Source organism: Aspergillus stella-maris, assembly GCF_047715825.1.
Source record: "Aspergillus stella-maris strain CBS 113639 unplaced genomic scaffold BDV14scaffold_131, whole genome shotgun sequence".
In the NCBI taxonomy this organism is placed as follows: Eukaryota; Fungi; Ascomycota; class Eurotiomycetes; order Eurotiales; family Aspergillaceae; genus Aspergillus; species Aspergillus stella-maris.
In genome coordinates, this window is record NW_027396925.1 from 14,731 (window position 1) to 37,869 (window position 23,139).

At 50.3% G+C, this 23,139-nt stretch overlaps 10 protein-coding genes across 10 annotated transcripts; 2 read left to right on the forward strand and 8 right to left on the reverse strand.

The window, feature by feature from the left end:
* Window positions 1-155: 155 nt before the first annotated feature.
* BDV14DRAFT_27590 (uncharacterized protein) lies at window positions 156-569 on the reverse strand. The gene has a single exon (XM_073776424.1). It carries the CDS (start codon window positions 440-442, stop codon window positions 212-214), a length of 231 nt encoding a protein of 76 aa, XP_073621756.1. The 5' UTR covers window positions 443-569; the 3' UTR covers window positions 156-211.
* BDV14DRAFT_186046 (putative cell wall proline rich protein) lies at window positions 156-4,042 on the reverse strand. Its single transcript, XM_073770750.1, has one exon. It carries the CDS (start codon window positions 3,366-3,368, stop codon window positions 696-698), a length of 2,673 nt encoding a protein of 890 aa, XP_073621755.1. The 5' UTR covers window positions 3,369-4,042; the 3' UTR covers window positions 156-695.
* Window positions 4,043-7,452: 3,410 nt separating this feature from the next.
* BDV14DRAFT_186049 (uncharacterized protein) lies at window positions 7,453-9,235 on the reverse strand. The gene is made up of 2 exons (XM_073770751.1): window positions 8,279-9,235; window positions 7,453-8,224 (listed from the first exon to the last, which is right to left on the reverse strand). Exons 1-2 carry the CDS (start codon window positions 8,613-8,615, stop codon window positions 7,788-7,790), a joined length of 774 nt encoding a protein of 257 aa, XP_073621757.1. The 5' UTR covers window positions 8,616-9,235; the 3' UTR covers window positions 7,453-7,787.
* A 414-nt stretch (window positions 9,236-9,649) lies between these two features.
* On the reverse strand, window positions 9,650-10,908 carry BDV14DRAFT_194289 (putative transsulfuration enzyme family protein; the record flags this gene model as incomplete). Its single annotated transcript, XM_073771906.1, has 2 exons — window positions 9,650-10,690; window positions 10,753-10,908. The coding sequence occupies 2 exons, from the start codon at window positions 10,906-10,908 to the stop codon at window positions 9,650-9,652; spliced, it is 1,197 nt and encodes a 398-aa protein (XP_073621758.1).
* Window positions 10,909-11,198: 290 nt separating this feature from the next.
* Window positions 11,199-13,696, reverse strand: BDV14DRAFT_27615 (Zn(II)2Cys6 transcription factor domain-containing protein). The gene is made up of 3 exons (XM_073776426.1): window positions 12,452-13,696; window positions 12,097-12,407; window positions 11,199-12,042 (listed from the first exon to the last, which is right to left on the reverse strand). The coding sequence occupies exons 1-3, from the start codon at window positions 13,372-13,374 to the stop codon at window positions 11,363-11,365; spliced, it is 1,914 nt and encodes a 637-aa protein (XP_073621759.1). The 5' UTR covers window positions 13,375-13,696; the 3' UTR covers window positions 11,199-11,362.
* A 323-nt stretch (window positions 13,697-14,019) lies between these two features.
* On the forward strand, window positions 14,020-16,305 carry BDV14DRAFT_194291 (uncharacterized protein; the record flags this gene model as incomplete). Its single annotated transcript, XM_073771907.1, has 3 exons — window positions 14,020-14,448; window positions 14,487-14,773; window positions 15,036-16,305. 3 exons carry the CDS (start codon window positions 14,020-14,022, stop codon window positions 16,303-16,305), a joined length of 1,986 nt encoding a protein of 661 aa, XP_073621760.1.
* A 38-nt stretch (window positions 16,306-16,343) lies between these two features.
* BDV14DRAFT_27612 (uncharacterized protein) lies at window positions 16,344-17,864 on the reverse strand. The gene has a single exon (XM_073776425.1). The coding sequence runs from the start codon at window positions 17,415-17,417 to the stop codon at window positions 16,620-16,622; it is 798 nt and encodes a 265-aa protein (XP_073621761.1). The 5' UTR covers window positions 17,418-17,864; the 3' UTR covers window positions 16,344-16,619.
* Window positions 17,865-18,114: 250 nt separating this feature from the next.
* On the reverse strand, window positions 18,115-20,056 carry BDV14DRAFT_186053 (SET domain-containing protein). The gene is made up of 4 exons (XM_073770752.1): window positions 19,716-20,056; window positions 19,144-19,664; window positions 18,476-19,085; window positions 18,115-18,398 (listed from the first exon to the last, which is right to left on the reverse strand). The coding sequence occupies exons 1-4, from the start codon at window positions 19,995-19,997 to the stop codon at window positions 18,312-18,314; spliced, it is 1,500 nt and encodes a 499-aa protein (XP_073621762.1). The 5' UTR covers window positions 19,998-20,056; the 3' UTR covers window positions 18,115-18,311.
* Window positions 20,057-20,317: 261 nt separating this feature from the next.
* Window positions 20,318-20,775, forward strand: BDV14DRAFT_206290 (uncharacterized protein; the record flags this gene model as incomplete). The annotated part of the gene is made up of 2 exons (XM_073774888.1): window positions 20,318-20,704; window positions 20,764-20,775. 2 exons carry the CDS (start codon window positions 20,318-20,320, stop codon window positions 20,773-20,775), a joined length of 399 nt encoding a protein of 132 aa, XP_073621763.1.
* On the reverse strand, window positions 20,543-22,779 carry BDV14DRAFT_27679 (Ygr210 GTPase family protein). The gene is made up of 11 exons (XM_073776427.1): window positions 22,652-22,779; window positions 22,538-22,595; window positions 22,472-22,481; window positions 22,105-22,373; window positions 21,961-22,054; window positions 21,874-21,905; window positions 21,613-21,824; window positions 21,353-21,558; window positions 21,129-21,308; window positions 20,957-21,077; window positions 20,543-20,904 (listed from the first exon to the last, which is right to left on the reverse strand). Exons 1-11 carry the CDS (start codon window positions 22,685-22,687, stop codon window positions 20,878-20,880), a joined length of 1,245 nt encoding a protein of 414 aa, XP_073621764.1. The 5' UTR covers window positions 22,688-22,779; the 3' UTR covers window positions 20,543-20,877.
* Between the last annotated feature and the right edge of the window lie 360 nt (window positions 22,780-23,139).

A 23,139-nucleotide genomic window follows, 5' to 3' on the forward strand; every position in this document is an offset into this window, starting at 1 on the left:
TATCATCCTTTTTGAGGGGCTCTAGGCTTCCTTTTGGCGGTTTTGGAAGCTGGAAGGCGCGTGTGGTTTGGGGTTGGTGAGTGTCGATAAAGCCCCTACTAAGTAGTGGCTGATACATGTACTATGGACTGTCAATTGACTTGAACTAACTATAAGGCTACTGGAATGACTGAATATATTATATAGTGTTTAAACACAGAGTGTAGATTGTTTAAGGCCAATGGCCAATCTTGAGTTCAGCTAAGAAAGAAGTTCGCCTCCAAGCGGACCTGGTCTCAGGATCCGATGCAGTCGCCGAGATGAGATGAAACTCGGCTCGAATTGTGCAAAGAGAGTAGAGAAAGACGATTAGACAAAAGGATTGTAAGAAGAGGATGAGCTGAAATGACAGATCAAGAGAACAATTTAAAAACAAATGGTTTATCACTGTGCAACCGGCCATAACGAGAGACAAGAATGGCGAAAAAAAGTATCATACCTTTACGCTTGAAATAACATACCAAGAAAAGAGATTCGTCAGGTATCCCAACAACTGAAGGTAGACCGGTTGAAGAAGAGAAAGAAAGATGGAAGAAGAAAGAGAAAACAGAGAAGGGGGAAAAAGCGCAGTTGAGAAGGCAGTCTCGCCATCTCAAACAAGTCATACTTGGGATACTATGTACAAGTTGTCGAACAACATTTCGTCATGACTGCAGCTAATCCTGGACAGTCGGTTCATTGGGCTTTTCCTTGTCTTTCGTCCTCCAAAAGTGCATCATTCGACTGATTCGGCGACCTTTCCGTTTAGACTTCTCTGGTTCATCGCCTGGTGGTTTTTCTTCGTGACTCAGCTTGCTCCGCTCTGCGTGCGGGCCTACAACAAGCTTGGATAGGCTTGCGAGGCTCGATCGCTTGGAGCTGGGCTGACTAGAGCGGCGATGGACGGCAGCAGAGAAGGACGCTGATCGGTCCGTCGATAGGCGAGGGCGCTGGAAGAATGTAGCGGAAACACGATTCAGTGTGTTCGTCATCGTGGAGGCGCTACTTGTCAAGGAAGGGACGTCTTCCATGGAGGTATGAGGAAACGGATCTGTTGTTGACGATGTGGTGATTGAACGCGGAGGTTCAGAAGAGACGGTAAAGTCGGGGGATGGGAAGGCTGAGTTGGGAAAAGAGCAGCCGCCGTGGAGAGAAAAAGGTGGAATGGCAGAAAGTTCGTTGGGAGAGGTCATGGGTCGAGGCTCAGAAGGCATGAATCGAGGTGAGACTTCGGGACTGGGAGGTGCCCGTATCCTGGCATGCCAGTCCCCGCTCTTTCCAAGGTCCAGTGGCGTTTTGGGTCGACCAGAAAACGGCATCGTTAATCTCGGAACTTGATGAGAGTAGAAACGCTGCTCTGTGGGTTTGAAGAGTTCCTGAGACGATGGAGCCGACGTCGCAGCAGTTATGTCGGTTTCGTGAATGCCCAGGCCGGTACTCTCTTCACCAGAAGTCCCATCCGTTGTTGGTCGCGTCAGAGTATCGGAGCTATCAGCACTGTCCTCTGACTTGTTATCCTTGGATTCTGCGAAAATCGTTTGATCCTGCAATTGTTCCTCGGCATCTTGACCGCACTCGCTGGTAGCAGCCAGGAAAGCGTCTTCTTCCTCTTCATAGAAGACATCTGGGTTCTCTAGAGAAGAAGTGGTTGGGAATCTATGAGTCCCAAGGAACGTGCGATCGAACGGGGGCATTTCTGGAGCGCTCTCTGCACGTCGATGATACCGCATTTCTGGCCCAACAAACTCGCCGCGTCGTCCGCCGCTGTACATCCGCTTGGTCGCTGCGGAGAAGCCAGTCTCAGGAACATTGTTGGTTCGTGTGTCAGGAGTATTGAAGGGACCCAAAGCCGCGTCCAAATCAATCAAAGGACTCATCGAAGGGTTGCCGGTTGTATTCTGTTCGTAGAAACTTCTCGGCTTCCATGCATTCTCTAATGATGCATATGATTCAATTTCGGAAGGAGTCTGCTGGGATTCGGGGTGTGTTGGGTTGGTGGGCGTTCGAATAACCACAATGTTGTCGTCATCAAAGTCCACATCTAAGCCGGAGCCGAAGTCGGAGTTCGTTCTCGTCAGGGCAGGAGGGCGCATCTTGTTGGGCTTATCCTCTGAATCATCTTTCTTGGTGTCATGAGACTTGCCCTTGCTCCTGCCCAGAAGAGAACCAGCCCACGAGCGAACCTTCTTCTGCCTCTTCTTGGATTTTGTCCGCCTCTTTGACTCGGAGGCAGGCGAGCTTGATAGATCTTGTTCCTCGTCACCATTAGTATCCGAGTCGTCGTCGGAAGACGACTGCCTGGAAGATGGGAAAAGGTCGTCATCTTCAATATGGCTTTTCCTGAAAGCCGCAGTGAGTAAACCTGCCGACATGCTCTTATGTGAGCGCGAATGTCCTGCTGCAGAGCTGGGCCGCCTGCTGGACGGTGATGTGTCTGTCATGCCGTTCTTGGTCATCTCGAACATCATGGAGGCATCTGCAGTCTTTGGTCTCGGCCTAGACCTCTGGGGTCCCGACGGTGATTCGGCCTGGGGAAACGTTATGGCGGGATCACTCTTCCGGGCGGGAGCACTGGGCTGTCTTTCCGCCGGGGTCTCAGGAATGGTGGACGGAATCTCGGTCAGGAGGCCTGAATTTGAAGCTCGTCGCTCAGTCGGAAATTGCGAACTTGCAAAGTCTGGCGCAGATTGTACTTGAGGCGACGCTGGTGGTGATGGCCGAGAGAGACTCTTCGCCGAGTTAGGCAACAGTTGAGACGGGTCTTGAGAAGGTCTACGCTCGTGCATCATATCTGCAGGCGTACCAGGGGCACTCTCGGTGAAAGGTCTCAGGTCGAGAGCATTTGAGATTGCAGTAAGATCAACGCTCGAGATAGCCGCTGATCGTCTGTGAGCATGACGGCGACGATTACCAGCACTAAAACCCGGACCAGGCGGAGGAAGATTTGGAGGTTCCGCGGTATCTCCCTCGTTTGTCTGACCAGCAGTAGTATTTTCAGGAGCCACCAGCTGATCGCCTCCAACAAACTCACTGTATTGTCGACGATGACCGCTCATTCGGTTCACGGGAGGCGCTGGCGCCGGTGTTGGCGCCGGCACTTGGATCGAGTCCATCGCCCCTGGATTGAACGAAAACGCAGGAAGCGCCGGTCGGCTATTTGGCATGAACTCTGAATCTTGGTTGCGCGAGTCATCTGGATCTCTTGCTGGAAAAATAAACGGTGGATTCGGAAGAGGTGAAGCCATTGTTTGGTTTCGACGGTGTCGGCTAGGCGCTCGATCCGTCGTGTCTAAGTAGTGAGGAGGAGATGGGGCGGTCTGAGGCTGCAGGGGTAGTGAAATCGACGCCATTATGCTCAGGTGGTTGCATCAACAACCTTGCAAGTCTCAAATTATAGATTGATTGATAACCGCGGGTGGGATACCGAATGGTTGGCGGTGGTGATCCAAACGTAGAGGACCTCCAGACCAACGTGACTTCCCCTCCAGTGACTGGAAAGCCCTAGTTCGTCTGGAGGTCTTTAAATCCGCAGGAATAGCATTGATTTATCGCAAATCAAGGCTGACGCACTCTAGAGTAAACACCGACCGCTACCCCAGAACGAAGACGGCAAAATTCTCTAGGTTCGTAGAAAAGGGGAGTATATAAACGAAGCGAAACCGGTATCGTCGTTTAGTCGCTAAGTTGAGAAGGTCTATAGTATCATACGGCGAGGACGGCGAGGACGGCGAGGGCGAGAGATAGGTACCGGAAATTGGCGAGCAGGTGCGAGTGTCAAACAGCGAGGATTAAGGAGTGGACGGCCACGAAAGCGGGCCAGGGAAGCGAAGAATACGGACTGAGCGGAGGAGTCGAAAAAGAGGATAAAAAAAAGCAAAAGAAAGAAGAAGAGAAGCGCAGTGGAAGTAAAGAAGGGAGAGGAAGGGAGAAGAGGAAGAGGGGAGGACTGGAGGATGTGAGGTTGAAGGAAGAAGCGGAAAGGCTCACTCAAGTTGGTTGTAGGTTGGAGGCCGAAGAATGGAGGTGGTGGAGTGCCTGAGGCCGTGAAAGTCGTCTTAGTTTACCCAAGTTGACGCTAACTTTACAACGCGGAAGAGCGTCGTATAGGCGCCCCCACTGATTGGCCATTGCTCTTACGGCCCCGTACAAGCGGTATCATGAGCGCTATTTCGATCGGCCCTCTGCCAGTCAAATCTGGCAACAAGCCGCGATAGCTGAACTATCCAGGATGGGCACCGTATCGGCTTGTACTGCGCCTGGCTTGGCCCTTGTTATCAACATGTTCATGAACAAAGTCTTATGCTAAGCACTAGTTCACTTTGTTTATGGGGAAAACAAATGAACTCAGCTGAACCTTCTCCAAGATAACCTCGATACCCCGAGTATGGAGGGTATACTATGAGCCCATTATTGAAACCATCCCCATCTGGTCTCGACCAGCCCGTCATGTCTCGAAGTATGGGCATACTCGCCACCACATATTGTGGTTGAGAAGATTATGGGATCATGGATGAGATCAAGCCTCAACAAAAGCAAGCCGCATTTGGCAATCTCGAAGCCAGCCGAATCTTATATCATTGAATGACATGGATCATACGTGTCCAATAAGGAACCTGTTTTCCATCACCCTGATTTACTAGCGGCAACTCAACAAGGATATGGGCATGAACCAAGAGGCCCAAGACAGACTGAAGAAGTTGGGAAGGCAGGTTTGAGATGTGACACGGATGATTACCTTGATTTAGCAGCACTTGGGCTCCATCAAGAGTGGCATTATTTTTGAATCCGGAGAAAACGCCAGGCATCAGGCAAACTAGAGGGCGGTACCTGAGACAAAGGCCAATCAGACAAGGCGGAAGTGGAGTCTAAATCTCGCTTGGTCCGGTGGAGAAAGGGCCAGACCCACCTTTAATTTCATGGCACTAGCCGCATGGGCAATAGTCTGATTAGGCCCCGCAGGCTGGCAGCGACAACCAGCTTCCGATCGGCAGGAGTCGCCCATCCAGCTGCCATCATTCCATGGATGAGCACATATTGAGGAGGCTGGGGTCTGCTTCAGGACTCAATCTGACGCTTTGATCAAGAATTGAAACTTGTTTTGAGGTTGTTATCTCATTTGAAACATGACGATAAAATTATAGTTGACGATATCGGGCACTGGGGGAGGAAACTCATTCCGGTGGTCGTCCCTGGTTCTCCTTGACTGATCATCCTGTCGGAGTCACTCGGTGCGACATGCCCACGTGGTTTTGACTGAGAAAGTGATTCTGAGAGTAACCTCAGCCACCTCCTCGCATCCCACTGAGAGTTGCACACCCCGTAGCCTATCACTCTGGCGCAATGCAAAATGGAAGTATTTGCCCGACTATCGTACTATCTTCTGCTAGTACTTATCTCGGGAACTGTCATTCCGGCCGCGACTTGACAGTTGGCACTGGCAGTGGCAGCCACACGCCTTGCAGTTGCAAAAGCGCCTAAACTAACCCTGCCGCATCGTAAGCCAGCCTTCCACACTAATTGGTCATGCAGGACATATCAGTGCGTTTCAACGTTATTATGCGGTGGCAACTCCGAGTCTGCGACCGCGACCCTGCGGGCTAGACTACATCTCCCTCCAATTGTCACCGTCGTCCACGAGCGAAGGAGTCTGCCAGGATTCGAGCCCGGCGAACGACAGCGTCCTCTTCGCATCACGCAAAGCTTGGACTGGGCATATAGCAAATCACAGAACATCAACGGAGAATCCTGGAGGCTCAATGACCCCTCCAATGATCCATGATCCAATCAATCCCTATCTCGCTGACAGCAGATAAAGTACACCCGACTTCCCGAGTCCCTTGCGGTCGTGTCCAGAATTATCGAGATAGGCGCCGTATCCAATCCCTGTCAAGCTCAGTGTCACTCTTTCTGCAACCACCCGAGATACCGAGATTGTCTAGGGCCGCCCAGGTTATTCCCCCTTCGAGCGCACTGCTTGCATGCACCTGCAGTTAACCTTAGCACCATCTGTCGACTCGATTTCCTGCAGGCACAGGACGACTGTCTTTCCTCAATTGGCTGGCTATGTGCCACGTCAGTGGCCTGGCAGTTGGTCGAGAACGTTTCCCAGGTGATACGACAACGCCCGGTGAGTGTGCATTGTACGACCTCTCGAGACTTCGATAGAAACACCAAATCCCACGAGAACCCGAAAACAATGGGAATTGCCATGAACGTCAGGGAAATTCCCAAAGCCCATCATCTCCCTGCCCTGTTAATTTTTGGACCAGAACTCTAGAAGAAATCGCGCCCAGGCAACACCCTCGTCAGCCCGTTGTCATGGAGGTCACTCTAATGCACTCTGCAAGGGGTCCCCAGTGCGCTCCATACATAGGTACATAGGTGCCAAGGATCTATCCACCATCAACGACGACCAAGCTAGTCCGAGTCTCGAGACCCCCTTCCTCCCTCGACTCGCAGTCTGCACCCCTTGCCCTTGCGCAGATTTGATTCTGAACAACACAGACTCGCAGTCCTGTCGTGTAATCCTAGATGCCGATCCAGACCCTTCGCACGCCCTTACTTCCGCTCGAAAACCCGTTCACAGCGGAGAATGGTACATACGTTCGTACCTTTGTACGTACTAACTTTGCATCTTCAACGGACGTCAGACACAGTAGCACAACAGCACTCCTACACCTGAAAGACGACAGTCGACATCCGGCACAACCGGCAACCACGGTTCGGAGCACAAGCCTCACAAGGCGGACCCTGTCTCATAAACCAGGTTCGTTCCAGAAGAACTCACTTTCCGGTTCTGGTTCCAGCCCGACGCCCGCTTCGGACCCGGTGGTCATCTCTGCATTGGCGATCGGTCCAGATCCTGATGTCAACTTGTTGAGACACTTTTTGGTACCTACGTAGGTACCTGGGTTTGGTTCGGCGAAGCCGATTGAGCTATGGGTTCCATGGATGAGGAAGCTGATTGCGCATCCACAACTCAAATGAAGAAAGTAATCTTTGGCGAACGGTTGTTCGTTGATTCCTGATTCCTCATCAGTGATAAGTAGGTGGTCGGACATCTTATCCTTTCATCTTAGATTGCAAGTAGCAGGTAGGTATAGTATAATCTACCCGATAGGACAATAGACAAGGATCCCCGACCTAGGTAAGCCTGAGAGTTATTCAAGTTAAAGGACAAAGAACCAGATAAGGAATCCCGACCGAATCCAAGTCAGGTCAGGTCCATCTTTGGTCCGGAACATCCGTCTCACTCAGCTGAGTGAAGAACGCCAGGAACTCCTTGACTCTTGCTCCCTGCTGCCGGTGTCATTGGGCGGTGGGTTTCATTTCCTTGAGCGCTCCTCACTCCATCCCATCCCGTTCCGTCCAGTCCTCAGCGGCTCAGCCCTACCGCTATGGGGGGCCTTGCAGGCGGCTGCCTGATGGATGGCACGTGCTTCGGTGTTTCCATGGTAATGGGTATTGATTGTGGAAGACTTGGGCTTGAAGATAAGCATTGATTGCATGCGGCCTTGTCTGGTGTCGGGACACTTCATTTTTTGGTTGCATTGTGTAGGTAGTAGTTGGTATTATGGTCGACATTTGGTATTTGAAGGTATTGTATGTAGATACGTAGGTAGGTAGATATGCTAGACGCCATGTAACTCCGTGTCAATATGCACATGATAGACGAAGTCCTTCAATGTTCGTTGTTGTACTGTTCCACTATGCAGACCCAACATAGATACTGCGCAACCCCTATAATCCGCAATACCACTCAGCTCCCCTCACGTCTCAACAGCCCCCGGCGAAATAGCCAAAATAACAGCCAACGCCGCAACAATCAGCGCACCCGCAACAAAAGCAACGAGCGCAATACTTCCCCGCGATGCAGGGAACTTGCCCCTGATAATCCAATACTGGCTCTCAAAGTAGCGATGGAACCCGACGAGGAGGATTAGGATCGCGACACCAAGAAATGTCGTTCCTAATGGTTTGCCGAGGCTGCGTAGGCGCTTCGATGTATCTGTTATGCTTATGACCGTGTTTTGTGATTCTGATGCTGAGAGGGCGGGTAACAGGAGGGTAGATACGCTCTGCGGCGTGAGTTCCATGCCGTTTGCGCTTTGGGTAGAGGTGTTGCTGAGTCTGAATAATTGGGTTACTGCTATCCCGATGGAGGCAAAGGCTAGTGAGGTTCGTAACCAGGCTAGGAATGTTCGTTCTAAAGCTATATTAGCATACGTCCTATGTATTGATGGGGAAAGGGCCGACGAACCAAGCGCAAGATGATCGCGCGCAACACTGCCCTTATTCTCCAGCTCTAAACTCCCGTACCTATCTGCAATGCGTGAGTACCAGGGCGCCCGCGGCTCTTCGGCATGGTCTCCGGATCCGGAACCTGGCCCTGAGCCCTGCGTCGGAGGTTTCACGGGGCCCGACCCTCTGGCATTATCTGACCCTCGCAGGACATTCTCAGTGGAGTTGTACCTGCGCTGCGAATGCGGCGAGCTATTGTGGCTGACTATGGGGGTAATCTCGTTGAAAAGTCCAGGCCCAGGCTGAGATTGTCCCTGGCCCTGACCTTGGCCCCGATCCAAACCAGGTGAAGCCATGGTCGCCTGATGCGGTGGATTATTTCCGAGCTATGTTGGTTCGTGGAAGTGTGAAGGTCGTTGCGTGGCAGCGTCAGCGTCAGCACCGACTTCCCTCGTCTGCTGGTGCTGGGGATTGAGATCAGAGTGGTCGATGATGGCGTGCGCGCGGGATTGCAGGGTTCCCACCGCTGAGGCGTAACGCCGCCCAATATTAAAGAATCCGCAAACAAGAAGCCTGTGGGTAGAACTGACTAGCGGAAACAAAAGATGAATGGATAGCGGTTCGATACCCCAGCTTTGCGGTGGAGATGTGCGGCCGCGATCGATGGTTATGAGCTGTGGATTGCTTTCGTGTTTTCTAACGATTACGATCGGATTGCCTCCCAGATGAGAATTGAGCTGACAGATGGCCCTTCCCAGAATGTTGGCCTTTCAATTAAGCACCACGGACCTTCAATAGCCGCAGGGATTGTTTGTTCAGCAGCGACCATCACGCGCCACCAGATTCGAATGTGACCGGCTACTTTGGGTTTAGCGCTTGCCTTGCGAGGTGATCGACCGAGGGATCACGGCGGCAGAATCATTGAGGCGGTGAGATTCCCTTCCTTTGTCCAACATCATCAACAACATCCTTGACAGCTGCCAGTTGCAATTTTAATGTCAGTTCAAGTTCTTAATATTGGTGCCATTTGCTCGCTCAGATGGGATACACCTATCCAAGGATAGCATGATTATCGCCTTCGCCGAGCTTCCTTTCCATAAGTCGCTAATTTTGTCAGATGCGAACTCCTTGAATCCCTGCCATATACCTGTTGCGTACTAGCTAGCTAGGCTGCGCCAATATCAAATTTATAGCCGGCGATCTCCGCCAAATTACACCAAAAAGCAAACATGAGAAATGTGGTTGTCTGGCTGTACATATCACGGAGTACGAACTATGAACGAGCTGAATGTGAAGCTATATGATCAACATTACAGATCGAGATCTCGAAAAACAACCTGAAGGAAGCGCTGCGATGCAACGTGGGGAGTGTCTCTCCACGGTATCTAGATCATGCTTGCTTCTCCTGCACTAGTGACCTGAATCCTTGAAGCAGATCATTTTTGAGATCTTCCCAATTCTCCAACCCAACACTAACCCTCAACAGCTTCCTGTCTACCCTGCCGTCTGACAACGCCCGCCATTCAATCAAGGATTCGACACCACCCAGGCTCGTTGCATGTTGAAATAGAGCGAGCTTTGTTGGCAGCAATTTTGCAAACTGCTCGGTCGTCAAGATGATCGAGAACACAGGGCCAAATCCATTCCGCATCTGCTCCCTCACCCAAGGCTCACTTTGGAGACTAGCGTGGTGAATCTCCTTAAGGACTGTTCGCACGAGATGCGCGTCGGTGTCCGATTCCGAAGTCGTGCTGTTCAAGGCTTCTTGCAACCACTGAAGCAAACTCCCGCAACTCTCACTTGCCCTCCTCACCCTAATATCCAGCGTTCTCAAGCTTCTGAGGCCCAGCCAACTCTCCATATTCCCCATAACATTCCCTATCGCTAGTCTATCTTCAACAAGCTTCTTCCACCAGTCGTTCCTCTTGACAGCTAGCACTCCGCAAAGCAAATCACTATGCCCGCCAAAGTACTTCGACCCCGAATGCATAACAATATCCGCACCCCACGCGAACGGGTCCTGCAGAGGTGGTGGCGCAAATGTGCTATCAACAATCAAGGATGCGCCGCATGCATGAGCCTTCTCGGCATATTCCTTGATGTTGAATGTTGTACCAAGTGGGTTTACGGGCGTCTCAAGCAAGATCACGTCGCCTTCCCCCAACTCCCTAGGGGAGCAATCAAGCGGGACCTTCTTCAACCCAGAGAGGCGCGATACCACAGATATAACTTCATGACTACCATGATACCCACCATCGCCCGCAGAGATGCGCTTCGGATTTAAAAGGACAAGCGCAGCATGCAGCGCCGCTAAACCAGTCGTATAACTCACAACGTAACCCCCCAACAACGATGAAAGCACAGCTTCGAAGCGAGTAGCATTAGGCGCGAATTCGCGCGAGTAGACGTAGTTCTTGCCATTGAATTCGTCCTGCAGTTCAAGTATTAGCACGGCCACAGGACAGGAAAAAGGTGAAGATGTTCAACACGCACCACTGGATCCTCCGATGGAACAAGCGCCTCGGGATCATCGGGGTATCTAAAGGTCGTAGAAAGGTGGATTGGAGGTGCGACGTCCGTTACGAGGTTTAGGTAGTCGTCGGCGTGGAGGGCCTTTGTAGAGGGATGACTGTTTTCTGGAGGAGACATCTTGCTTTTTTGAGATGGAAAGGAGATGCAATATTCCTGCAGATAGACAACCGACTTTGAACAGGAGAAAAATGTGAACTTCGTTGCATTTATAGCTTGTAGGGAAGCTTGGATCGGCCCGTCCATGGATGAGGGCTGCTATGGGTTTCTGCGGCCCCACTCCTCTTAACTTCCTGAAAAGGAAGTCATAGAAAGCACCCGCGGACCCAGCGCAGCAAATGTCAAAGTGCGTGAATATTTCGGATGTCACTTTTCTTCTCAAATATAGAATATGCTAGAATCGCGAGCAAAGAATGTCTGGCAGATTTGATATAATATATCATAAGCGAGGGTATCTATAGTAAACGAATTGACAAAAAGCCGCCCTGTATAAAATTCACAAGTAGGTTGATGTTCATGTTGAAGTTGAACTTCAGCTCGAACTCAAAGCTCCCATTGACATTCACATTCATATTCACATCTGATTAGTATAGCCATAAAATATTGGCGCACCGCCATAATACTGCAACGAAGCCAGCGGCTCATTATACGTCTGATCGATACCCAGCATCTGCTCAAACATCATCCACTGCTGGATTGCCATTGGGTCGGTGCCTATATCCACTCCCGAGTCACTCCCGCTATTATACATGCTTGGTGTTCCAGCGAATGGCGCTGTAGTAGTCGGTAGTTGTTCGGGTGGCGGTGCTGGCTCGACAATTCGGGCCACGTGCGTACGCATGTTTATAGAGACGCCGAGGAGGATGCCGTATAGGTCTTTTGGCGATTCCTCGCCTAATTCAATTGCTGCGCCTCTGATTCGTTCGGAGACCCAGTCTACCACGTGGAGCACGTCGACTATGCTGCGGACTTCGGCGCGGTGGGTTATAGGTGTTGAGAGTCTTAGGAGGACGGCGGTGCATCGGATGGATTGCACGAACATTGGGAGGGGGAAGCCAGCCCATTCTCGGGAGGAGAATTTGGAGAAGTTTTCGAAGAAGGACCGGATTGTTTGGAGGATGTGATAGTGACAGTCTTGTTCGTCGAGGGTGGTTGAGACGCCAAAGGCGGGGGGGTTAGAGTCGATAGCGTTAACGGGGAAGATTGTTTGGTATATGCTAAAGGAGGTATAGTGCAATTGAGACAGGAGGATTTCTGGACTAATCAGCGGTTTACTTCTTGGAAATATTCCAACTGGGGAGATATTACCGTGAGCTTTGAGGTGTGGAGGTATAGTAATGACAATATCTTGCAGCTTCTTCTGAAGGGCTTCAAGATACATCCTGTTCAGCAGAGGCTCTGTTGAAGCTGGACCTATAGAAGCTGCGGCCCCTTGGCAACGTTCCAATTCCCTTTGCTCTCTTTGCTCGCTAACTTGCTGGATAAGCACCTGCAAGCGCACTAGCAGGGAAAACATCTCATCAGTTGGACATTCCTTGCCCCTGCGAAGAGCACTGAGGTATTCCTCCAATTGCGGCGTCCAGCGCATGGGCTCGAATCGTTGATAGTGATTTGCCGTTCTTATTTTGTTAGGGCAGTTTTATCAGATGAGAAGGTAGCTTACAGCGAGGACATGAGAAAACACCCCAAGATAGCCCTCTTGGTATCTAGGACTTGCGGGACTGGTTCCTCAGGGGTCTTGGTTCCTGCAGCATTAGGGTTATTCATCACTTCCTTTGAGAAAAGAAGTGAGTTCTTGGGCCTCGAAAGGGTAAATCGAAGATCATGAGCCACAGCCATTGCTATTTGGGTCAGACGCGAAGGACCGGTAGTGCCGAAATCGTGAATGAAACTGTCATAGCCCCAGGCGAGATACGTCAAGACACTGAGCAGCAAATCCAGACTTGCTTCAATGCCTCCCATTGTCTTTTTGGCTAATGCCTCCCTTAGTTCCGTCAAGCGTGCCCGCCTTTCCAGGATAGATGCCGAGGTGCATGCCATGATAGCTTTGAACAAGAACGGCTTCTCTTCACGGAGAGATTGGGCGGTGGTCTCCGGACGAAGGCGTATAAATGGTAGGAATGGTAGTTTTTGTTCGCGAAAGATAGAGAGGCGTAACTGTTCTTGATTAGGATGCAATCTCCAGTCATTGGAGGTTGCCGATGGATCTGGAATTGCTGCTTCTTTACTCATTGCCTCAGGACCTTTGACGGGATCGCGGATAACCATTGGGGGCCCAGATCCGTCCGCAACCGAAACGCTAGGCAATCGCTGCAAAAGCTCATTGAGAGTATCATTCTCGGCCTTGAGCTTTGCGATTTCCGCAGCGGAATCGGAGGGCTTCTGGGAAGATCGTTTGCGCAATGAATCTGCCGAAGTGCATTGCTTGTTGAGACGGGTACATCTTTCGCAAGTGTCATCGTTGCCCTGTCTGACACACTTGGACTTGGTCTTGAAGCAATGCAGACATGCTTGTCCGTACGGTGCGGCTCTCCTTTTCCCCACCCTAGAAGTGGAGCCGTGCTGCGATGAGCCTTGACTCGACATCCTTCCAGCTGATGGGGGAACGGCTGGGTTCACAATAACGTGAAAAGTTGCCTTCTGCTGAGCGACTGTGCATATCCAAGAGTCGGTTGCCTTGAGAAAGTCTGGGGCCAAGGACCCCCAACGGGAGATGACGAGGTCTCTTGGTGGGTTGATTTGTCGAGCTCGAGGCGCAAGGAACAAAGAAACCACGTGACTAAACTGCCGCTATTGGAAAAGTTAATCGTTCAACCGAGGATCATCTTCGATCAGACTCAGATCCCCGTGTCAGTGCGATTCAGCTGTTGGATGCGATGGCGCGGCCGCTTCTTGCGCTCAACGGTCAACCTGGTTTGAGGGATGTTGGCGTGCAGGAATGTCGGAACATTCCGAGCTGGATCACGAACGCGGCGGTCACGGCCTTAGCCTGGCGCCCGCGGGGCTGGTCGACCGGTTGACCTTTCCCCTCGGAGACGTTCGGCGCTGCTCCAATTCGGTTCTCTCGGCCAATAAACGCCGTGCGATTTACATTACTGCGAACTATGACTCCAAGAATTTCGAAGATGGACTCCAGATGATGACTCCTCGCTGCTTTTATAAGACAAAGTACCGCCAGTCTCAAGGGTAATTTTATTTTACCACAAAACCATTATTTCTTCTTAAGCCAACATGCACCTCCGAGCCGTCCACGCCGAGGCGCAAATAGCCGTTCTCCAACAGCTCATTCGCGATAACCCCCTCGGAATTCTCACAACAGCTATCAAGTCTTCTGAGCACCCACTTATCCAATCGAGCCATATACCCTTCATTTTGGATGTCCCAGAGACAACAGATGGCAGTCTCTCCAATGGAGTCCTACGCGGCCACATGGCAAAGCAGAATCCACAGGCTAAAGCATTGATGGAAGCCCTCGTGTCGCAACATGAACAAGGCAACGCAAACCTCGAGCTATCAGACGAGGTTTTGATCCTCTTCAATGGCCCCCACCACCACTACGTAACACCGAAGTTCTACACCGAGACGAAGTCAGCCACGGGAAAGGTCGTCCCTACGTGGAACTACGCCGCTGCACAGGCGTACGGCAAAATTAGATCCACTGTGACTCAAAGTCTAAGGAGACTACTACATTCTTACAGAATCAAATTGAGGAGCTCTCACACCAGTCCGAGACAAAGATTATGGGGTACTCTTCGCCATGGAAGGTGTCTGATGCACCAGTCAGTTATGTTGACTTGCTGAAGAAGAACATTATTGGCATTGAGATTACCATTGATCGCCTGCAGGGGAAGTTCAAGATGAGTCAGGAGATGGGCCAAGGTGACCGAGAAGGTGTCATCAAGGGGTTCGAGAACTTGGGTACCGACACAGGAACGGGCATAGCAGAGACCGTAAAACAGAGGGGACAATTGAAGGATCAGAAGAAGTGAATTGAAATTGATGGCCATACCTTTCTATAATATAGTACTTGCACATACAATCTCAATGTCCTAAATAATTTGATTCCAATGGAATTAGTGCCATTTATTGAACATTGTCATGCAGGAGCTCTGAACAATGGAGGGCGAGACCCAACTATATACGCTAACCATAATTGGACATTACCAAGGGTCCCCGCTGGGCCGCCGATTGCTTGACATGACATCGTCCGACCTCGAGCTCCCAAACATCAACACCAAGCAACAAAGCAAAGTCAACATGGCAGATACAAAATTCTCCCCCAAACCTAAGATCGATCTCTCCCAAAAGCTCTCAGAGCTTCGCGCAGCCAGAGCGAAAAACCAGCCCTCAAGAGATCCCGCGCCCCTCACCCCTCCGCTCTCAAACACCCCCGACCTCTCGTCCCACAGCTACTCCGCCCCCGTTCGTCGAATACTTTCCAAGAATGACCACGAAACCTTCCTCTCCTCGCCTACATACACCCTTGTTCTCGCCTTCATCTTCGGTCTATCCGACTCCGTGCGCGGACGCGCCGCACTGGACGCCGAAAACACCAACACAACAGCCAGCATCTCCAAGATCTTGTCGGTAGTAGACAACATTCGCACACTAGTTGAAAAGCATCCGGGGATCGATCAAGGAGGCTCTCGATTCGGAAACCCTGCATTCCGCGACCTATTCGACGACGTCGCCACCCAAAGCACAACATGGCACAGAGACATCCTCGGAATCCAAGACGACGTCGCCGTCAGCGAAATATCCACATATTTGATTCACTCTTTGGGGTCACGAGACAGATTGGATTATGGGTCAGGCCACGAGCTGAACTTCATGATGTGGCTTCTCTGTCTGCGACAGCAAGGCCTATTCTCAAAGCCGGAGTTTGAGGCGATCGTCTTCCGCGTTTATGTGCGGTATATGAAGCTCATGAGGGATGTACAATCAACGTACTACCTTGAACCTGCGGGGTCACATGGTGTTTGGGGGTTGGACGATTACCACTTTTTGCCGTTTTTGTTTGGTGCGGCGCAGCTTGTGGGGCATCCTTATATTACACCGTTGGCGATCCATAACACGGCTGTTCTTGATGAGGAGGGAGATCGGTATCTATATCTTGATCAGGTGCGATGGGTGGATAGTGTGAAGACGGTCAAGGGTCTACGGTGGCACAGTCCTATGTTGGATGATATCTCCGGTGCGAAAAACTGGACGAAGATTGAGAGTGGAATGAAGAAGATGTTCGTTAAAGAAGTTCTTGGAAAGTTGCCTATTATGCAACACTTTCTATTTGGAAGCCTGCTACCGGCTGTTCAGGGCATGGGTGAACTTACAGAAGGCGAGGAGGACGGCGAACATACTCACGACCATGGAGATGGCCACGTTCACGACCACAGTCAACATGCGGACTGGTTCGGCGACTGCTGTGGTATCAAAGTGCCGAGTACAGTAGCTGCGGGAGCAGAGATGAAGAAACGAATGGGAGGGAACTCCAGTCTACGTCCGATTCCTTTTGATTAGTGTATGCGTTGAGGAATTTACACGATATCTCAGTGATTGAGAATGAAATGAAAAAGTTCAAAAGCTGAATTCAATAGATTGAATGATAACCAACTTCTCTGGTTCTGATACCTCCGAGTTCTGTGGATAGGCAATTTAGATTCGAGCGAGAGTTTTGAGGGAGGATAACAACCTTGTACAAGACCGTCAACACGCTTTGTCTGGTGGTACTAATCTGGGCAAGCACGCTTATCAATCGACTTCCAGCAACGGGAGGAGCAACCGTGGTGGAAGGCATTCACTCATTGAGGAACGAACTGCCGACCCTCGTACCTTCAAAGAATTACCAATCCAGTGGTGACGGCGCAGTCTTCTTTTCCTCTCAATTCAGCATTCCACATCCGCCTTCCGGCCTCTCTCATTTCCACAATGCGCCGAATTCGCCCCAACTTTTGTTGCTGCTCTTCTCTATACGCCTCCATTTCCTCCTCCAGCTTCTGTTTTGATTCTTCGGCCTCCTTGTCTTGAAGGATGATGTCCATCCGTCTCACCCACACCATATTCATATCCTTCAACCAGTTTTTCACCGTCTCCCTGGCCTCCTCGCGTACAAATTTCTTAGGTGTATGCGGTTTCATATAAACATTCACATTAATCCCAACTCGCCAATCGACATCACCCACTTCATCCCCTTTGTTAACGGTAACCTTGGCTTTCTTCATCAATTCCGCAAGCGCAACCCTATACTCAAGCAGCGACCATCTTGGGCATTCCGTGTCAATATGGATAGGAACAGAGACACACCAATAGGGCTCTTGACTGTTGGAATGGTGCTTTTTTGCAGGTTTCGCATAGGGTTTGGGAAGTTCCTTGGCTTTGGTAGTCAGATTGCCCCAGGTCGTTCGGGCTGGAGTGTAGTTTTCGTGGGAACACGAGGAGCACTGGTAGCAGCGCAGACCGGTATCACCTCGCAGGTTGTATGGATGAGCGGCTGTCGGGCAGTCTACGCCTTTTGTGCAGAGGAGGCAGAAGGCACATTCGTGGTTTGCGGGCTGGCCGCGGAGCCATCTCTCTGGAGGGTCTTGGGGGAGAGGATGCGTTCTCACGAGGCTTCGTCTGTGTTCGGTGAACATTCTGGATCATAGGGCTGATGTACTGGGCGCTTTAGCGAAGTATGAGTTGGGTTGAGACAATATACGTGGATAGAGGGTATGTTTGATCCTTCCGAATTAACTATGAAACTTATCTGGAGGGGCTTGGAATTCTTCAGCATGACTTATATTCGATTACAGGGGACTATGCTCTTCTCATAAATTGTCTACACTGACAGGCGAATTAGGGCATTGGCTGGACAGGTCGAACATTCACTGTAAAAGTGCGGGTATACCTATGAGACTGAACCACCTTCACGAGAATTCTTCATAAGTCCAAGTCACCTCTACAGTGACTACTTGTCTCACAACTCTAATGCAGCTGGGGCGAGCAAAAAAAAGTCAGCTAGAGGTCAACTACTCATGTGATTCTCATACGCCCTGACGACATAAATGAATCGATTTATCGATCTTGGATTATTATCTAAACGAAGATCCTATCATACCTAGAAGGTATTCAGGGCTTGTATAGAGGAAATGAAGAATTTGACGTGAAATAGACTTATCAAATTTAGGCAATGAAGGTTCAAAATGAAGAAAGAAAGGCCAAGACGAGGAGAACGAGAGCTTATATAGTCAACCCTTGAGTCTGAAGCATTGACTGGGCGCGGCCAATCCAAGATAACTTATCTACCCAGTGAAGCTGATTGGGAATCCAACATCATTGAAGGGCTTACATCTCAGGAACCTCTTTTTGCCGGAACAGGTTTGGTTATAGTACATGGTGTATGACTATCCCGTCCTATATTAGTAACTAAATCTGGTAACGGAGCGCCAAAACTACATAGAAGACTTATGACATCGGGCTCTGCTCATGATATTTGCTCATGCCTAGGGATACATACATGATGAGGGCAAATAATTTACATTGGCAGACTATGAAAAGTCATCTTCAACTTCGGCAGACTGCTGCTGCTGAGCAAGATAAGACGTAACCGTCTCACTCGTCATCAACTCATCTCGCTAAACCAATGTCAAGTCAGTATACTTGAAAACTTGCTTAAGAAAAGAGATAGACGTAGTGGAGAAAGAGAACATACCTGTTTAATCACATCCCTTATCGCCCCCTCCAACAACCCCCCCTCCAACCCGCGTAACCTAATAACAGTCTCAAAAACTTCCTTTCTAAAAAGCGCCAGCATATCTTCACTCTTCCTAATATCCCCAACCATATTCTCCGTCATCCTTAGAGAAAAGAACTGATTCTCCAATCTTTCGAGAACCAATACGACCGCTCGAAGCTGGAATATATCCCAGAGTGGATCGTTTTGCAGATGCTCTACTAGGTGTTCGGGTGAGCTGATTTCGGCGCCCTTCCAAGTCATTGCTAGTTCGCGTGAGCCGTCAGTGTTTTGGAGCACGGCGAAGTCAAGACCGTCGGTGGGGTTTATGGCGGACCACCAGGCTAGGGGGCTTTCCCAGGTTGTTGGCGTCTCAGACCCAGATTGGGGTTCTGAGGTAGAGGTTGCAGTTGCGGATGAGAAGATGCGAAGGCCTGGTGATTCCCTGCAAAATGCCATCTTTGCCATTTTTAATGGATCATCATCGGGTATAGTCAAGTCTAGAAACATCTGTTTTGCGTCTTTTTGCTCGGCGTTCAGAAAGCCGTATGAGAAAACCATTTCCGAGGCTGCTTTGTCTTCGCCGTACCTTTACGCTTGTTCGTTAATCCTGGCCCTTCTTGAAGTAAGTAGGGCTGCGCACTTACGAAATTGTAACCTCTTCATCCTGGGCCAGACTCTTCCCAGACCTTAATTGAAGTACCGCATTCCCTTCCTCATCCCTCTCATAGAGCGCATTCACCACCGAATCAGAAGCATGATTAGCCATGTCAACACAGGGCACAATTGAGACCCCATGGCCCGGTAAATCAACCATGCGTGATCTTAGCACAGCATCAAGGTATTTCCAGTCTTCAATGGTGACAATCTCCTCATCCCACCAGAGCTCCCGACACCACTCGATTTCCTCCGTTGAGGAGCGGAGATGGTCGAGTTCCTTCTCCAATGATAGAATCTTTGCGTCATATGCTAAACGCAGTGATGTGCCCCGTAGAAGTTCAAGTTCAGGCGCAGACCAGAATGTTGGCAAGGGAATGAACGACGGTAGAAATTTGACATATTCTGACCAAGCGCTGGATGTGCCGATTTTGTGTTTTGCATGCGCGATATCAGGCGATGTATGCGAGACTTGAATTAAAAGGAAAATCAAGATTGTGCCCCGTGCTGTCTGTATATGTCAGAGCGCTTTCATGCATCAAGGCTTTGACAGCATAAATACCTTTCCGAAATCGCCAACGGCTTCTAATACATCGCGCAGATGGTGGTCGTATCGAGCGCGCTCTTGGACCATGCCGAGGGAAAGAACTAGGTTAGATGGTACTGTCAATATATTACCTGACGCTTCGTCATCTGGCTGCCTATCCTCTGTTGCGACGATTGCGCCGCCCTTCTCTGTGCCATCTTCTGCTTTGAGTTTCCGGAAGGTGACCCCGCGATGCGATATGTTGTATAGCCGCGCAAAGGGTACCAGGGCTTCTATAGGCAAGGTTTCGCGCCTCATGGTGGCAATTACCTCTCTTTCGCCGATGCCTGCTAAGAAACGTGGTATATATACAGAGAGTGGAGAGCTTGCAGTTGAGGCCGCTGCCGAGCTCAAGCTGTGATTCCGAAGCTCTTATCGATAAGGACTGATGCCCGAGGCACAAAATGCCAAGAGGGGCCTTTTGCCCTACCTGGGCCAACGGAAAGGCATCATGACGACGTCACAATAACCTCGACAACCATGTCAATCAGAGGGGACCCTCTTATAAGCACCCCGAACCCTGTAGTTATGGTGGCTACTAATTAGTCTATCAGTACAATACAACTACTTTCTTCAACATGACTCCAGCTCGCGTTATTTCTACAGCAGCCAACGCCTGCATCCATGGCTCACGACCTAATGTCTCGACGATCCACCCCCTAGCTTCAGGGGTCCAAGTCCAAGTCCAAGCGCGCCGGAATCGCTGGATAACGCAGGACTGGAAGGGTTCATCGGGAGAGAAGCACACCACGCACCGTGTAGAGAACGAGAAGGATAAGACGGACCCGCAGACGATAGCTTCTGACCGATCTATGAAGGATCGAGAGCAAAACTTTGGTGGCGGGGCTAGCGGCGAGTCCGACGCTACAACCGAAACGGGTGGACGTCAGAACGAAAAGAAGGTCAAGAAGGATCACCCAAAGGCACCAGAGCCGGTTATTGGGATGAATGATGAGAGGGCCCAGGTGAGTCTGATTCATTTGCGAAGATGCATATGGACGGGTGGAGCTGACTTTAATTGTAGAAAGGGGTGTGATTTGAGATCTGAAGTCAGGTCCAGTCAATGCGTGTATTATATCGAAGCGAATCTAGGAAAAGTCTATTGGCTGAATTTATTCCATGATCATGAAAGATGCAATTATCGTCCAGGTTTAAATGACAGCACCTGAAACAAATGTTAGCCACGAAACCATTAGATCAAGAACACAAGAACGTACATCGTGTTTTCCGACTGCTACAATGTCGTCTTCAGACACTCGGACACCGCCAATCCCTTCAATGTAAGATATCGGTACATCACCCATGACTTTGCGGGCTACATCGCCCACTGTACTGTTCCTTTTCAGGGGTCAGTGCTGTGATTTTGTACAAACAGGTAGGGAAACTCACTTCTTGACCAGGACACAATCCCGGAAGGCGGCAGTACCGGCCCCTGATGAAAAGGTATGTAAGTTTCGCACTGGGAATACCGGAACGAGGCCCAGGATCTCAGCAGCTCGCGAAAGACATTGTACAACGCCTGTGGATCCAAAGCGATAGAGAACCATGTCTTTTAGGTTTTCCACGCGACTGACAGAGTTAGCAGAGCACATCGGAGAGATTGTAACTCTTACCTTGTCAACTTCTCATCCATTTCGCGGAGGCCTCCTCCATCCGGATCACCATCTGCGATAAGGTCTTCCCGTGTATCTACAAATTCGCTTCCTTCTGTGTACTTGATGTAATTCTGCTTTGCAAGCCTGCGAAGGAAGACTTCGGATATGGCAGAACAGAGGACGATGCTCTGCGGGTCTTGCATCTTAGCGATTTTGCTGATGTTCTGCTCTAGTCAGCACCCAACCGGCCTATACCTTGTCAAGTACAGGAGCCGTACCTTATCCGCATCTGGATGATCAATCTTGTTGAGAGCGAATACCGTGGGAAACTTCTCATTAATGAAAGCTTTGACGACGTTCTCAACAGTTTCTTCTGACCATTCCTCAAGTGGTTCCTTCATCCCTAATCTGTCCAGACACCGAGCAACTATTTGCGGTGTACTTCCGTATCCGGAGAATTGTTGCTGTAGTGTTTCCACAGCAGTTGCCTCTGATGGAAGTCAATGATTGAACCAGGGCTGGTAAGGGTATTGACGGACTTATCGCTGTATGTCTTCGTTTGATAGAACCCCTATAGAAGGTCAACTCTAGGACCTAGATGCTTATGCAGCCGAGCAAGCACATACCATTTCTGCATCAAGTTTCCTAGCACCCACCGCACAATTTCCGAGTACAGCCATTCGATGTCTTGCGATGGATCATAACCCCGGGTGGCCTTCCCTAGAACCACAGTAAGCATGCCGCATGCGCATCGGGACCTGTGAACGAACCCTCTGCATCTGTAGTTCCGCTGACATCGACCACATGGATTAGAGCATCTGCTTGACGTAAGTCGTCAAGGAACTTGTTTCCCAGACCCCGTCCTTGATGCGCTCCCGGGACAAGGCCTGCAACATCCAGAAGCTCAATCGGAACGGAGCGTTTCCCGTCTGTACATCCACCATAATTCGGCTTGCATTTATCGGAGACACCGTATCGTTGACAGGCGCAGTCAATCTGAAGGTATCCAATGGCGCGCTGTGGGTCTATAGTAGTGAATCTGGGTACTCGAAATTAGATCGCTTGCCGGGTATATGCATGTCGTCGCAATCGGAGAAGCCGCGAAGTGGGAAGTGCGCAAATGCGGGTGGAACTCACGGGAAGTTTCCTATGAAGCGGTTTCGATTAGTACATGGGAAATACTGCTTACTGCAAGCAACGTACCAACTTTGGAAGAAGCATCAGTCAAACTGTTCAATGTGGTTGATTTTCCACTCGACGGCTGTAGTCCTCAGCTCGATTAGCGGGGTGCACCTTGAGGACCAGGTACCAACAAACCTTCCCAACCAAGCCAATCAGCGGATCCCTGGGCATTGTGGCAGAAAAGACAGTGCTCTGATCAGCACAAACAAGAAATATCACGAAAATGAGCAGATGACAGGCCAAGCCAGGTACAGCAAGCAATTGTGCAGCGGGGAGCAATCAAATTCTGCCGCTGTAGGTGGGAAGGCGCCAAGGCGGTGAATGGACATTCCGCGTTGGCGTCGCGGGACCGCGGGTGAAGCTTAAGTGTACCTTTTGAATTCCTATGGAAAATCTAGTATAGTTGCTGGAGGCGACTTGTCTTTGTCCAACATGGTAATGCTACTCTGTGCATCGGATCTTTTACCGAGAATTGTAGGACTCAATGGCAGTGCTACAGCTGCTCCAGGACCTGACACAACAGACCCGGGTACGGCATACTGTTCGAACAAAAGGGCAATAACTCTTATTACACGTAATCAAGCGTATACCGCCTAATCAACCGCCTACCTTGTAAGCTTTGC